The following is a 16,828-nucleotide window of genomic DNA, read 5'->3' as shown; positions in this document are numbered from 1 at the left end:
TTGGATAGTAAGGTCGGAGTTCCACCTCTAGCGTCAGATGAATATTATAACTTAGTGAAATGTAAACAAATAACTTCCTGTGTGCTGCATCATCTGTCACTGCACAGTATCCAGTTAGCCTAGGAATTTTAACTTGTCTACCAGGAATGCTTTCTAGGCACCCAATCTGTTAATACAGTACAGTTTGGTAAAATCTAGGAAGCTACTAAGGTTTGGTATGTCAGTAAAAGGAGCCACAGTTTTAGTAGAAAACTGTGAGAACGTTCCAGGCTGTGATAGCAGGGACCATGTAGTGAGGTAATGCAGTGAAATTTAGGATTAGCAGAAGTGCTTCAAGCTATGGTGGAATAATGTGTAAAATAGCATGGGTGGCCATGTAATAAATCAAGAAAAATTAAATTGCTGTGAACAAAGGCTATTCTAGTAAAACTATGGGAAATCCTGCTTAGCTGTGCTAACCAGAGTCCCCTAGCAAACTTGGTTGAAACCTCCAAAGTGAGCTGTATTTACAGATGTTAGCTCACTTCTGTTTAGAGAAAGCTCTGTTGTGAAAGACACTTTAGTTCATGTAAGCTTCAGAGTTTTGCTGTGATGGCTGTGTTGTGTTTCTACTCTCACACAATATGTTCAATTTAACAGTTCTGGTCAACTGTACCGAAGTCTGTATCACAGTGAAAGTTGGGTACAGTTCACGATACAACTTCAAGGCAGCTTAAGGTGACTGAAGTTAAAAACTGCTGCTTTCGTACTGCCTTGTTTCTTGGCTCAGAAGTCTCATCTGGCTTCAGACTCTCTGGGTAGGGGGGAAGCCCAGAAGACAGGAAAAAATTAATGTCTAAAAAATAAATTAACTTCCTGAATCATTGCTGGCATAACGAAGAAGATGGGAATAAGAAGGAGCCAAGCAGCTGTAATTTAGCTGACTTAAGTTAATATAGAACTGTACCCTTTAAATAACTCTCTAAATTAAATTAAAGTGATAGGCAAGCTGCGCAGAACTGCTGCTTGTGTTCAAAAATGTCAGGCAATAACACCTAATTCTCAATATTACTGGTGGATCCATTGGTTGGAGTAAACAGAAAACTGGCTGTAGCTCTTCTGCTCTGTGAAATTATGTGCATAAATCTGAGTAATTAGACATGAAATTTGTTTAGAGATTGTTCAGACCTGCTTCTGACCTGCTGTAGCTGTATCTTTGAATCCAACTGTTGATCACTGATAAACTTGGAATATACGTTTGGCTTACAGAAATGGTTATGAAGAATTACCCCAGAAGTGGTGCACCACGCAGCCTGCATAGAGAGGTACTGCCAGCAGAAGTCTCCTCTGGCTGCTGTTGCATAAGCTTTGGGGAAAAACACCATCCTTTGCCTTAACTGTGTTCTCAGATTTATGTTAAAAGCTGTCTTCTACAGTTTGGTCACAAGTTAAATGTACAAGTGCACAAAAGCTGATGCTTTTTAATTACAAAATAATTATCACTTTGCATTTCTAACTCTTCATACTGTAACAACTTAAAATAACAGAGTGCTTAAGACTTTATATCTGTATTTGCAGATCACCAGGAGAACCTCACTCTGAAAACATTGAAACTAGCCGAATGTAAGTACACGAGTAGATGAGTTTGATGTATGTTGTGTGAAAATGTTTATAATGTGTAGCAATTACTCTTGCACCTGCATAAAAAGAAAGGCAGAAGCTAAGTAGAACTATGGAATCACCTTAGAAAAATTCAAACTAATACTTTTGCTGTGAAAAATTATCTCAGGTCTCTGTAAAAACTAGGGTTTTTGAGTGAATAGATTGAAGGGAAAGTTTGGAGGTTTAATTTAATGTGAACCAGTAGATGGTAGCATAATACAGTGTCAATAATCTTCAGGCCTGTATTCAGATTTGACGGTAGGGGTGTGATTTGTACCTGCTACTTGCTAACATCATGCATGGGTTTGAAGACAGCTCAGTACTAAAGGCATAACACTTGCTAGCATCTATTTTGGCGGATGGATTGCTGAACTAAGAAAAAAAAAAGGTCTGATCTGGCAAAATTCATATGCTAGGTACTACTAGAAACAGCAAACTAACTTCCTTTCACTAAGCAGTATTCACATAGCATCATGCTAGCAGTTTGGAACCTTATTTTGGTCTGTCTTCATTAGTCCAGAAGCCAAGATTAACTAGAAACAAGATTATATTAGACTGAAATGTTCATTTCTATTTCAAATTACAAAAGGTTGTGGGAATGAGGAGACCATTTAAAAAAAAAAAAAAGTTACTTGAGGCTTTATTCTTATGTAAGTTAGCAAATGAAGATTCTTTTCTAGCTATTCAAACCATCCTGTTCTAGAATTCGAATAGAAAAACCACAAGCTTTGCTCTTGTGGCTTAGAACAGAAGTTCCAAAATAATAGAGGGAGTGTATCCCAGTTGCTAGGGTACTGTCCTAGACTTCAAAAGATCTGGGTTCATTTCTCTTCTGTCTGAAATGTCTTCTGTGACCATAAACAAATTGACCATTTCCTTCCCTCCCTCACCCCAAGTGGTCTAGTATTTTACACACCACGGGCTGGATGCGAATTTCAGGAGTTGTCTCGCAGGCTAGGGACATGGTCTGAATGGCTCAAGGACTCCCCTGCTGTAGCTGCCCAACTTGTGGAGGGGCAAAGCTGAGCTGAGCAGCTCCACGTTGGTTTGCATATCTAACAGCAGAAGAGGAAGCAAGGAACACTTCCCCATGGGTTTTTAGGGATTCACTGGAGCAAAGTATCTTCTTGCATTAAGAATATTTCTCCTGGGATGGCGAGTTTGCTCACCCTCTTTCATGCCACCAGCACCAGAAGTGCTCTCAGCTGATTTCTTAAGGGCACAGGTTGCAGAGATCCAGTCCTGAGAGGTGACTGGCTACCACTGCATGGCATGTGTTAGAGGTTGCAGAGCAAAAATCCTGCTATGCTCTCTCCTTTGCAGCAGCCTGTTTTATTGTTCCTGGAGCAAGCTGAGTTATGTTTCTCTGTAGCCAATTGTGCGGAATCAGGCTGTAGTCTGGCTGTAATCTGCTCTGGATATTGTAAGTTGGGACTGCTGCTTTTCACCCTTTGTAAGGACAGATACGTCACGTAACAAGGACCTCGACAGGTGTGAAATGAAGACTGCATAAAGACCTATGATAAATCAGAAGGGAAAGCCAGTACAACTATTTTCCCTTCTAGCAGTTTGACAATTTATGCGTGTTCTCCTTAAAACTGAAGCTGAAAAGTTAGTATCCCCAGTAGCAAGCTTTTCTGTGAAAGCTGTTATTTTTTTTGATGCAGAATGATGATAGGAGTTGCTCTACGTAGGTTTTATGCATCTCCCTAAAATACATGCAAGCCAGTCAAACTGTAGGGATCGTGTTCTGAGTGGCAGTTATATGGCATTAATAAATGGTACGCTTGCAAAAGGAAATTTTGTAAAACTGCAGGACAGTGTGATGTGTACATCACCAATGAAGAATTTCTGCAATCCCGCTGCATAGCTGCTCTCCCCACATCAGGTGGAATAGCATGCTGGGTAACAGAGGTTGACCTGCAAGCCTCCCGTGCAGCTAAAATACTGGCTGTGTTATTAACATGCCTATAATTCATTAGTAAACTCGGGGACTTACGCAAGTGTTTTGTTATTTGCACAATGAATGTTTAAGTTGTTTTGCTCTGGTTGGCTGATATAATTGCTTTATTTGTTCCTGTCTTGCATTGCAAAGCTCCGTACCAAGAGCATGGTCACATGTTTCACATGTTAATTAAAAGACAATAAAATTTGACTCTCTTGGACTCTGCAATGTGCTTCCATGGATAAGAGTCTTACTTATCCCAAGCTTTTCAAGTTCTGCCTCTAATCCTGATGAACAAACATCTTAGTGCAAGCTCAGAGTTAGGAGTCCTTTTTTTCCTTAAGCATTCATTCAAGTCCTTAAATTTTCAAGATGAGCACCTTCTCCTGTCTGCTCCTGCCACAGGACTGCAATAATTTCTGGCATTGATTGGTGCAGCTTTCTAAAAACCCCTTTAGAACTAATTTACAGAATTTGTCATTGTCTAACGGTAACTTGAAGACCCTTCTAAGTTCATGTACTTTCCCTCCACTTATTGTGTTTTGTCACACATCAATCCCAGGGTTTGAATATTATGTTATGATGGTTTTCTATTAATTCAGCTTTCATTTTGGTCTTGAGGATAGGATGCATTGTAACTTTGAAATGTCAGATTTGTTTTGAAGTTGCTTAACCCCACCCATCCCCATTTAGAGTGTTGTTACGGTTCTATTTGATGCGTAGCTGTCTCGCTTTGGAGTGGATTTCATAGTTGGTTTGTTTCCCTTCAAAGAATGGCAACATGAAAATCCTGCAGCAGCCTCCAAAGTATGCCAGAAAAATAATTTACAGCCATTGCAAATATATACAGTGACTATGTAAGTATTAGTGATTCATCATACCTAGTACCTAATGTCTGAAATTATTTTCCTCGTAGCTGAAACCACAGGTGGATTTGCAGAAACTGGAGCTTTCTAATCCGCAGGTGCTGGACTGCTCTTAAACTGGAAGTTAGGGTCTTCAGGTCTTCTGATCCCATGTTGTTTGCAGTCAGTTTCTGCATGACCACAGGCACTGTTTTAGGACAGTGTCAGATGGAATGAACACACAGTAAAAGAATGCTACCATGGGAACCTAACTCATTACAAACTCCAGAACTATTTTTTAACTTGAAAACAGAGTTGTAGGATTGTCCTTTTCCTGTACTAGACCTCTTTCCTTCAAGCTTCACAAGGGGAGTCCGTGGTGATCACTGTTTAGGTCCTTTCCTGCAGGTTGGTCTTAGATGTCAGTCCTCTTCTTATATCAATACTTCTTTTGTCTAAAATAGCTTGTCTTGTGGATCAGGCAGGCTTGCTACAGGAACACAGCAGTGGCCTAGAAGGAGACAATGAGAACCAGTGTCACCGAGTTACTGTCTTTATATGTTTTATCAGCAGCACTGCAATGAGATGCAACCTCTTTTGTTCGTTAGGGCTGCAGAACACAGCTGTAAACTTCACAACTGACAAATTTCAATACAGTTCAACGTGAAGTTTAATCTTTTTAGCTTGAGTGTTGGGACTTTTTTAACTGAGGGAGAACAACACAAAACATAGTAAATATGTATTTTGCTTAATATTTCATAAAATACTCCTTGTTTGTTTTTGTCTTGAACGTTACACAGACCAAAGGGTTCTTGCTAGTGTGTGAAGTTATTGTTGTCTCACTTCTTTTCAATAAAGACAAAGCTGGCCTTTTCACAGTCTCACAGCCAGTACAGAGTACTAGTTTTTAGGACTCCTTAACTTAAAATAGAATTTGGAGAACTGCAGAAATATTCTGTGCATAGACATGATAAACTCCTAAGGAGTTTAGCAGCTGATAACAAGTCTGTACTTTTAACTTCAGTAACAAATTTGTTCAAAGAGGGTAAAACATTGTAAGCTTTTAGTTAGTCCTAAACTTAACTATTAAAAAAAATAATTTGAATTACCGCTGGAATATAGCTGAGTATGTTTGTGGGGTTTTCTGTGAAAGCTGTATTCCTCCCAGCTTTTTCAAAAGACATTAATTCTGTAAACCTGAGCACAGCACTTTTAAACACAGTGAAGTGTCATGATATGCCTGTGGTTGTTACTTACATATGTTGATTGATTACAATAATTGTTTAATAACTTATTTTAGGGGAAAGGATTATTACCTTCTGGCCTGAAATGTTTAGCAAAAAAAAAAAATAAATAATTATCAGGCACTTCTGATATTGCTTGGGTTGAAAAGCCAGGGTGCAACTGATATATTACTCATTTCTAAATGTATTGACTAATTGAATGCTGAAATGCTTTTTTAAGAAGGAGAGATAGGAACCAGGATATGAAACCAGTTAGTCTGTGGCATGATGGTATCTCTGTAGAGTCCTAGAGCTAATAATCAGCAGAGGAAAGGGCAGTAACGAAGGGCGCTTTCCTAATAGGACTACAACCAGGTAATTTGTCTGTGAGACAAGATCAAGAGATACACGCTGACCACATTCTTGACTCCATCTCTCCAGCTGTCTTCCTGCATTGCTCCATGAAGCCAGGATGACTTCTGTTCTCAGCCTCGCCCTTCTTGAGGGAGTGCTGTATCAGGCTGCCAGCATGCAACGCTCATGGAGGCACAGTGGATCCAGAATGCGTGGTGGGGAGGGGGACCCTGGGTTGACCAATATGGTCCCAGGGGTCATTGTCTGCACCTAGCCACTGGGGTTCACAGCCTGAGGCACACCACACTGGAAGGATCGAGGTTTGGAAATGTGAGCTCCATGCGTGTGTGTTTGCAGGCCTACCTTAGCTGGGATGGCAGTGGCTGAGGCAGAGAAAAGGTGTTAAAACAGCAGTGGAACCAAGGGACATTGCTCGGCTCCAGCTCTGGGTGGAAGATCTGGCATTTCAGTGTGCAGGGTCCCTTCAAAGGGGGCTTTGTGGGCAGTGCTTTTACTAGAAACTTCCCACCAAGCATTGCCATTATTATGCTTACGAAACAGAAGAAGGAAAACAGTGTGCAAAGTTTAAAACAAAATCTCATAAAAAAACAATATTTAAATTTGCAAGTAGGTGAGGTTTTTTTTGACTGTTTTTCATCTGTTGGTGATCTTACTTCCAAAGTGCAGTATTACTGTTGCAGCTATGTAAGTCTGCTTATGCTTCTGTTTGTTAAGGCATAGACTGAAAGATGTTTTGCTATTAGTACCCAAAAAAAATTGTTTGTCTTCTGGGTAGAAAAATGTCTAACAAATTTCTCTCTGGTTTTCATGTGTTAGTCTATTTTTCTTCTTTTTTTTTTTTTTTTTTTTTTTCTATCAAGGAAGACAAGAGTTTGTGAATACTTTGGTACTTCTGGATTCTTAATGGCTTTGTTAAGACAGGCCATTGTAAATTCCCATTTATCAATATTGGACATGTTAGAGCAATCTGAGGCTTTGGTGTATTAATAAATTTAAAATTGTGTTCTAAGGAACAGCTATTTGGAAACAACAATCCATGCTGATAATTCCAGAGAAATATGAAACCTTCATAGCTGTTTCTTAAATGTAGGTAAGCTTGAAGTGAAGATTATTTTATGCAGATATCTTTAACTTCAGACAAGTTTTTAAACTTAGATGGAAATCCTTTGCTTTGCAGGTAGACTTTAAAATATGTTCTCCACATTTTTTAAAATTCCTTAAATGTTTAAACTTCTGACTTTCTCTGTTGCAAGTGTTGCTTATTTTTTTAATGTAACATTTCTCTTCATTCAGTGTGATAGCTGAAAAAGGCAAATTAGGTTCTGTAGTGTAGAAACTTTTGAAGCAGCACTTTCAACTCCTTGTTTTGTATATGCTGTAGGCATCCGAAAGAAGGGACTAGAAAATGAGAGTTAAGAGGGGTGTCTGAGGGAATTGGGGGTGTTTAGTCTGGAGAAAAGGAGGCTGAGGGGAGATCTCCTTGCTCTCTAAAACTACCTGAAAGGAGGTTGTGCCAAGGAGGGTGTCGGTCTCTTTGCTCAGGTGACAGGAGATAGTACACAAGGAAATGGTCTCAAGTTGCTCCAGGGCAGGTTTAGACTGGACATTGTGAAGAATTTGTTCACAGAAAGGGTGGTTAGGTATCAGAACAGGCAGGGAAGTTGTGCAGTCTCCATCTGTTGGGACATTTAAGAGGTGTGTGGATATGGCACTAAGGGACACTACTTAGTTACGGGGCTCAGTAGGTCAGGTTAATGGCTGGATTTGGTGATCTTTTCCAGCCTAAATGATTCTGTAAGTCAGTGTGCTTTCGCCTACGTATCCAGAAAGCACCGTGATGCAAGTCTCTAGTGATACGCCACAGATTTTGCAGCATTCCAATTACAAATGCAAAGTACTTAGCTGGCTTTTCATTAAAGAACAATTAAAAAGCCTAGGGCATTCTTCTTTCTTTAAGTACATAAGAGTAAGTCAGTAAACACTAATTTTTAAAATGGGAAATGAGCTTGTGGAACTGTTGGGCTTTGGGGAAGGAAAAAGAGAGGTAATAGTGAGCTCCTCTTGCCCTCGCTGAAGTAGTGTCTCACTTAAGAGAGCTTTGGAAGGCCCCCTGTTTAGGAAGTTATCCTTAAATCAATTTGTGAAATCCTTTTTCGTCATGATGTACGTGGAAACAAAAAAAAAAAAAATGAATCCCTTAGGAGTTAGCTGTTAGAGACAACTCTAAGCTTAGCTTTATCTCTTAACATCTCGGATATGACCTGCTTGAAGTGTAGGGTTTAATATTGCTATTAATGTAATCAGTGTTTATACACTGAAATAACTTAATTAAAGCTAGATGTTAATGAGCTAGAAGGGTGTGTATGCTGCCTAATAACTTGTCCAGCTTGAAAATGCAAGTTACCTCTTTTTAGGGAATTGATCAGCTTTTCTCAATGTAGTTAACCTGAATAACAACTCTAGCTGCTTTAGGTAAAAACATGTATGCACACATTTATGTATCATGTCTCATAAGCTTCTCTGTGGCATTCAGAGCTATATTACACAGGTCAGAAAACAAGTTATGGCAGAGAACTTGTAATCTACATGTAGACTGCAATGGAGAAATAAGACGGAAGGAAAATGTGATGAGGAAGGACAAAGCTTGAAAAGAGGATGTGTGTATGAAATGACTGCCGTTCTATATGCGCTGTGGAAAACATGCTCAGTGAGAGAGGAAAATTAGAGCAGTGAGCTTCAACTCGAGGTGGAAGGAACTTTCATGAAGGTGTCAAGGTAATGCATAGGAGGGACTGCAAGAGCAGTAAAGAGCATGTTGGTGAGTCAGGTGGCCATATCTCAGGTATAAGAATTCAATATTAGTTAAGAAAGCCTTTCATGTGTTACATTTACATGTGCTTACAAATTATATTTTACCCTTTAAATTTGAAGGTCTGGAATGATTCAAACTCAAGAATGATCAAAGCATGAAATCTCAGCATTCAATAATAAATGTCTAAAATTGTGTACTGGTCTAAGTTGTATAGAAGACTATTTTTAAAAACTTCTAAAAGCTGAAGTATTAACGAGAAGATGAAAAATAATTACATTTCTCTCTGTGTATGTACACCTACATGTGTGTACACAAGAGGCTGGTGTTCTGAAGACCACATATATAAAATCTGGAAAAAGCTGTAACTCTTTCCCTGGATCAAAATACAGCTACTCCATTTGTACAGTAGTGGTTTTGATAATATTGATGGTGCTGCTTCATTTTTTGTGGTCTTCCAACTCTGTCTTGGGGTGTCAGGGAAACCTTTCTGTTTTTTCTGCCGTGGAACTTTAGAAAGTCAGGTAGGCATTAAGGTAATAATTTTCTTTGTAAGAAATATTTTCTTTCTTCTCTTACACCTTTATGGTTCACGTGATTTGTAGAGAAGGTACAAGGGTGTTATTGCTGAATAATTCACACCTCAATAGTCACTTTCAGGATGCTTTCCTTTCTGAAGCCACTGCATTGAAACTGATACTTGACCAGCCCATACAAGCAGCCAAGTGCAGCAAATGCTGAGCAGTACCAGTGGGTCTGGTGCTGTAGTTCTGAAGTATTTGTGTTATGGAGAGAAGGTGCATCAACTTGTGGAAGAAAAGCAATTTCAAGTTAATCATCGCAATTCCTGATGAATATCTTGCTTCCCATCTTTATAGCACTGTATCATTAAAGTTGGATAAAAAGCCTATGTATTAGACCTGTTTAAAATGTTTGAAATGTTTTTTTCATAGTTGGTATCTTTAATAACTAGCTTTCTTAAATGAATTGAAAAATCTGGAGGTTTATTTCAAAAATGTGGTGAAATATGTTGTTCTTGGTGCTGCATGCAGCTTTTTCTGTCCTAATTGCCAGCAGCTTTCAGGTAGTTTATTTGCCATTGGCATGTTTTTATAGAAGTCTGACTTCAATAACTGGCCAGTTAGCTTTTTTGTGTGTCTGTATAGTACAAAGCATATTGAGTGGTATACAGATACAGTTGTAATTCTTCAAAATACAAAGTTGCTGTATGTTACTGTGGGAGAAAGGGGAGGATTTGGCAAACAGCTCTTGGAGAGCCCTATACCTTATTAGGCTGAGGTTACTCGGCCTTGAGCTCATCTTTAATCATGGTTTTGTCAGCAGTTTAATTAACCAAGCAACACTTTTCCTACTGATTTAAATAGACTAAATATCAGATAACCCAGTCATCTGGAATCTTGTTTTAAAAAAAGCCCTAGATTTTTTTTTTAAGTTTACATTCTATTGCTGTAGTATTAATAAATGCCTGGATCATTTGTTTGTTGTGCAGCTTCCCTCTCAGTGGCAACTGTACCTCAGTACTATGCAACAAAGACGTGATCACCTGTAGATCTGGTTCTGTTTTACATGCAGCCTTGCTTTGCATCTGCACTGCTCTATTTTTGTTGTCAATTGAGATTGCGTCCACTGTAACACTAGAGTGTAAAGCTGTAAACTATGCATAAAGAGGATTTACCTTTCGTTTGCATAGGACCTATAAATCAAGCTGTGTATTAAATATACTTGCGTTTGTCAAGATGAGTCCTACATTTAAAAAAAAAAAAAAATCTCCTGATGTTCCCTCTGATTCAGAAATCTTGTGTTTCAGTGCCTGACTAATCTCTGCCTTGCTGATGCTTTTTGAACGAGCTTCGTATGTGAAAGCTCTACTAATCCTTGTACTTACTGTTTGAATGTTTGCTACAGGAAGCGAGCAGCTGCAAAGCATCTAATAGAGCGCTACTACCACCAGTTAACTGAGGGCTGTGGAAATGAAGCCTGCACGAATGAATTTTGTGCTTCCTGTCCAACTTTTCTCCGTATGGATAACAATGCAGCAGCCATTAAGGCCCTCGAGCTTTATAAGATTAATGCAAAACTCTGTGATCCTCATCCCTCCAAGAAAGGAACGAGCTCAGCTTACCTAGAAAACAATTCCAAAGGTGCCCACAACAATTCCTGCACTGACAGAAAAATGAACAAGAAGGAAATGCAAGGCCCAAGAGATGACTTTAAAGGTAAGATGTCATTTTAGATTCTTCCTAAAATAGAACACACTTAATATGCGCAAGTATAAGTCTACAGATGTCAGCGTGGTGGTGTTTTTTTGATTCCTTAAATAAAATACAGTATTTGACCTTCAAATATTTTGCTATAGGTTCTATAAAGTGGCTGGGTTACTGATGAACACCGATTCCAAATCTGGATCTTCACTACATCTCTGTTAAAATTCATAAGCATTCTGAGATTACAGTTTCTACAGACATAGAGATTTTTAAGTGCTGTTGTAGGCCTATTTTAGTTCAGTTAATTTGCCTAGTTTTGTAACTGCCCTGTAGTTAACGGGCTGTAAAATGTATATTTTGACTGATTCCTGTTTCTGTGTTAAGAAACTTAAGATGAACAAAATGATATAATGGATAATAGGCTTGAACAGTGGATTTTTTTGGAAGAGGAAATAGGACTAATAAAACCTTGGAGTGTCCACTGGAGATTTGTTTTGGACTATCAGTGGCTTTAACATATACCCTTCTCATGATCTACAGTTAACCCTTAATGCAAAGCTGTGTCTTTGCCAAATGGCAAACCTTCCAGTTATGATGACCAGACATATTTGCAAAGGAAGTCGTTTAAGGAAGCACTAGAGAAAGAGACCACTGCATAAGATATCTTGACTGTTACTTAAAAACAGACATCTTAAAAAAAAAAAAATAAAATAAAATAAAATAATGCATCTACCAAGTGAAAAAAGTTTAAATATTTAAGCCAGAGTGGGAGAGAATTCCAATTCTGTACATCTTTTCAGACTTCTTCTTAGTTTGTTTTTTTGTTTTTTTTTTTTTAAACTCTGCTAGCAGGAGTCTGCAAGAATCGGTTTAATTGTGACCAAAATCTGTGATGCAAAAAGAAATCCCAAGCTAACTGAAATTAGAGCTATTAACCGATGAGCAGACTTAATGTTGTAGTAAATGGTTTAAGCACAGAAGTTTAGATCCATTTATTTTTGCTAAAGAAAGTGAAACCATTTACAGCAAAGAATTAAAAAGGCTTGCAGAATCAGCAGTGAGATGTAGCTCTGTTATAGGAGACCTGAGATGCTCCAGTCAATACTAGCATTAGTTTGTTCTTCAGCTGATGTAAGCATGTGTCCCCAAATTATTTATGATCTGAGTAAGCAAAGAAGCAAACAATAGGGAGGGGAAAATGGAAGCCAGTGTAGCGTTAGACTGGCCGGAGAGGCATTTGGTCTGTTCTCTGACTTGTCTCTTAGTTTGGTGTGTTTCTGATGGAGATGTTCACATACAGGATTTTCATTCCTCTACCCCACTCTGCCATCCTCTCTCCACGATGCAGATATGTAAGAGCCTTTGCACTCCAGAGGCACTCCGTTGTCTAAAGCAATGACTCAAATTTCATGTATTGTAGAGTCACAAGTGCGGACCTGTCTTTGTTGCTGTATGGCCAAAGCATTAATGCGTTGTTTAATACCACTTGGGACTCTTACTTACCTGGGGAAAGGAATCACATTTAAGGAATCGAGCACTCTAGATTTCTATTCTAAATTACTGGAATCACCTCTGAAGCTTGATTTCATGTGTGAGTATGTCATGGAGTAGCATTAGAGCAAGGTTTGAGAGGAACCGTTTACTTTGTTGGATCACTTAGTTGTAGTAGAAGGATTGAGAGAAGGTGTGTAAAGCTCACAGTCAAATGTCAGTTAAAACTGACTTCAATAGAAAGGAAGCTTCAATTATGTCTGGCTTACTCTGCAGATGATCAGTATTGGATACAGACATGTCAGATGCTGATCACTGCTATAAAGTAAAATGGGACAGGCCCTTACAGCAGCTCAGTTGGAGCATGGTCACAGAATATGACTTAAAGCTGTTACGAAACTGCTTATGCTAATACTAAATATTTTAACAGGAAATAGCACATGGTTTCTTATTTAAATACTATAAATCTGTTTAAAAAAAAAAAGAAAGGAGAGGGGTGAAATTGTGTTGAAAGCATGGGAATTTAAAATGTGTTAATAAACTGTCAGCTTTATTGATAATTTCTGTGCTATAAGTAACTTCCATGCTGTGGAGTCAGTGAAGAGTGTAGTCCTTGTTTTGAGGACCTAAGGCATAGAACAATCTGTATCAGCAGCTAAGTTTATTTTAGGCAGGTTTGCTGCTTGCATACGCATGGCAGCAGATAAAAATAGGAGATGTATTAGGACTGAATCCTTTCATAATATTTTCAATGCTGTTATTTATTTAGCGGGACAGATTTTAGTTTTGAAGCTTTTTCCACTGTCTTCATATTTGTTGGAAGTGAATCTCAGTAGCGTGACATAAACTTATTTTTTCCCATGTTACATGTGCTCATGATTTTGGGTCTCTGCAAAAAAAAAATAGTCTCTCTGCATGATTTAGTTTGTATTTTTAACTAAATGACTGCTTAAAATGAATGTTAAGGTAGGTAATCCCATTTCAAAATATTTAAACATACACTGTATCTAAGTATATATATTAAGATGATACAGTTACTACTTTCCTCAAAGGTGGTTATACTGCTGGGGTTGATGGATACAGTGATGTGATGCATGTTCTCAGCCCTGCAGAGATTACACAAATTCAGTTTTCATTCGATGTGCCAGTTTGGAAGAATCTGAATGTTTAAACTAGATTGGCTTTTCAGTGTCTGATCATGTGTTTGGTAGTAATCCTACTCTAAGTCATCACCTGATGCACATACATCTGTGGGCCCTGCTTGAGAAACAGCAGGGAAAACTATATAATGCTTTCTCCTCTTAATAAAGAGAAAGGAAGATTCAGGTTAGCAAATCTATCCCCAAACGAGCTATTGCACTTGGAGAGGGGGGAACAGGTACTTGGAGCCTGTGCTGCTGTTGTGTCTGTAAGCCAGCTTGATCATCTGAATAGCAAGTTGATGAGTGTGCTTCAGCAAGGCCTAGTGGACAGAGAAGTAATTCACCTGCCCGTCTGTGTGTGTAATTTAGAAGGTAGTATACTTTTCTAAACATGTAGTGTGTTTTTTTTGAATGATTTTCAGGTATGTTTAATATATATTATATTATATTTATATGCACACACACTGCAGAAAACATTAGAAATAGAAATAAGAAATTGTATATTCAATCATAAATACAACAAAACAAATTGATGAATCTTTTCAAGATCTGTGTTAAGAAGTGGGGAAGTGCGTGGATTAAATATGTGCTCTGAAAAAAAGTTGATAGTTCAGACAGTTTAATGACTTGTCTGTTAGCTGTGCAGTATTGTTACTGTCTTAAGACTTTCAAAGCTTAACATCTTACCGATTGCCCTAGTTGTTCTTGGTTAGACAATATAGTACTGTTAAATGTGACCAAATGTAGTCAATCAAAAGACAGTGAAACAATTTCACAGTCACAGTATGTTCTCTGATTCGCATCCACAAATGAAATATTACACAAAAGAATTGTGAAAGAAGTTATGAAAAGTTATGAAAGAAGTTATGATTCTTCATGCTATTGAAATCGAAATATGTTTTGAATTTATCAAGCGCTGACGCTGTTTTTTCTAAAGTGTGTTAATGATATGATATACATATTTCATGAGTAGAGCAAATATTTTTTTAATTTTATCTTAATACAATTAAAATATTTCATCTCTTTGTAGATGTGACTTTTCTAACAGAAGACAAGATATATGAAATTCTTGAACTATGTCGAGAGAAAGAGGATTATTCCCCTTTAATCCGGGTGATTGGGAGAGTATTTTCTAGTGCTGAAGCATTGGTACAGAGTTTCCGAAAAGCCAAGCAGCATACGAAGGAGGAGCTCAAGTCCCTTCAAGGAAAGGATGAAGACAAAGATGAAGATGAAAAGGAAAAAGCTGCCTGTTCAGCTGCTGCTATGGAAGAAGATTCAGGCGCGTCGTCGTCGTCATCATCAAGAATAGGTGATAACACACAGGGAGACAATAACCTCCAAAAATTAGGCCCCGATGAAGTGTCTGTAGATATTGAAGCAGTCAGGCGGGTCTATGATAGATTACTTTCTAATGAAAAAATAGAAACTGCCTTTTTAAATGCACTTGTGTACTTGTCACCTAATGTGGAATGTGACTTGACTTACCATAATGTGTACTCTCGGGATCCTAACTATCTGAATTTGTTTATAATCGTTATGGAGAATGGCAATCTTCATAGCCCTGAATACCTGGAAATGGCTCTGCCGTTGTTTTGCAAAGCAATGAGCAAGCTACCCCTTGCAGCCCAAGCAAAACTGGTCAGATTGTGGTCTAAGTATAGAGCAGACCAAATTCGGAGAATGATGGAAACGTTTCAGCAGCTTATTACTTACAAAGTCATAAGCAACGAGTTCAATAGTCGTAACCTAGTGAATGACGATGATGCTGTTGTTGCTGCTTCAAAGTGCTTGAAAATGGTTTACTATGCAAATGTAGTAGGAGGGGATGTGGATACAGATCATAATGAAGAGGAAGATGAAGAACCCATCCCGGAATCAAGTGAACTAACTCTTCAAGAGCTGTTGGGTGAGGAAAGAAGAAATAAAAAAGGTCCTCGAGTGGACCCTCTGGAAACTGAACTGGGTGTTAAAACTATAGATTGCAGAAAACCACTTATTCCTTTTGAAGAATTTATTAATGAACCACTGAATGATGTGCTAGAAATGGACAAAGACTACACTTTCTTCAAAGTAGAAACAGAAAACAAATTCTCTTTTATGACTTGTCCCTTCATATTGAATGCTGTTACCAAGAACCTGGGATTGTATTACGACAATAGGATCCGGATGTACAGTGAGCGACGCATAACTGTGCTCTACAGCTTAGTTCAAGGACAGCAGCTCAACCCGTACTTGCGACTCAAAGTGAGACGTGATCACATCATAGATGATGCACTTGTCCGGGTAAGTCCTGCGGCAGTGACATGGAGTGACGTTGGTTGGGTTTGGCTAGCGCAAACTGCACAGGCTTCCACTAACTGGAAAAGACCACGGGTGTTTCATGTACTAGATTTCCTCTGCAAGGATCTCACATGGCTTTACTCTATTAAGTTTGATTTCTGAGCGTGTTGCTGGAGACTTGCATGGTCAGCAGAACTAGTTTTGCTCGGAGCGCTTGCATCAAAGAGTTCTTGACCCTTGTTAACAGGTTCCACGCTGCTACACATCTTAATGCAGAGGGTGACCAAATTCTGTTTCAATGCCTTATTTTCTGTGTCCTCTGCACTGGATCATCTTTTAATAATATTTTTTTTTTCAGGTGTAAGTTTGAATTAAAACCTTTTCTTTCAGTTGTGTACTATTCTTGTGACTTGTGATCTTCTAGGTGTAAAGTGTGTGGAGTGACTACTTGATAAGTAGAACTTCGCTTCCCCAAGCCTTGTTGGTATTTGGTGCAAATAATGACTGAGAAAGGGGAAGTAAGACCTGTTAGTACTTGAGAACTGTGAGAGCAGCCTGTTTCTGAATATGCTGGCTTCTTAAGGTAAAACTTAAAAATCCTTGTTCACGCCTTTTTTGAAGATGGGAGTTGTGCAGAATACAAACTGAAGAATATTTCACACAAACTTTTTTCGTAACTAGGTCCCTTAATTTCAGGACTTTTCTTCCCTTTATTTTTTTGCTTAAAGCTGTTTGTGTTTTTTTTTTTCAGAAGCTCATTTTTCTGTGTTCTGTTAAAAGCACAACAGTCATTGCAAACTTTTAAACATTGATTTTAAAGCATGTCGCTAAAGAGCCAGACAAGGGTGT

General features: G+C 38.4%; 1 protein-coding gene across 10 annotated transcripts in view; it reads left to right on the top strand.

The window, feature by feature from the left end:
- The window catches only part of UBE3A (ubiquitin protein ligase E3A), a 48,078-nt gene that overhangs the window by 16,551 nt on the left and 14,699 nt on the right, over window positions 1-16,828 (top strand). For 8 of the 10 annotated variants that reach the window (XM_084515936.1, XM_084515944.1, XM_084515945.1 and 5 more), the window contains 3 exons: window positions 1,558-1,602; window positions 10,765-11,075; window positions 14,727-15,982. In XM_084515936.1, coding sequence (XP_084372062.1) covers window positions 1,558-1,602; window positions 10,765-11,075; window positions 14,727-15,982 — 1,612 coding nt within the window. Of the gene's footprint in view, window positions 1-1,248; window positions 1,305-1,557; window positions 1,603-10,764; window positions 11,076-14,726; window positions 15,983-16,828 lie in introns of all 10 variants that reach the window. The other 2 variants (XM_084515937.1, XM_084515943.1) reach the window with 1 other exon arrangement.

This window comes from Aythya ferina, assembly GCF_964211825.1.
Source record: "Aythya ferina genome assembly, chromosome: 1".
NCBI classification, from domain to species: domain Eukaryota; kingdom Metazoa; phylum Chordata; class Aves; order Anseriformes; family Anatidae; genus Aythya; species Aythya ferina.
The sequence above is the reverse complement of the archived record's forward strand: the minus strand, read 5'-3'. Positions and strand labels throughout refer to the sequence as shown.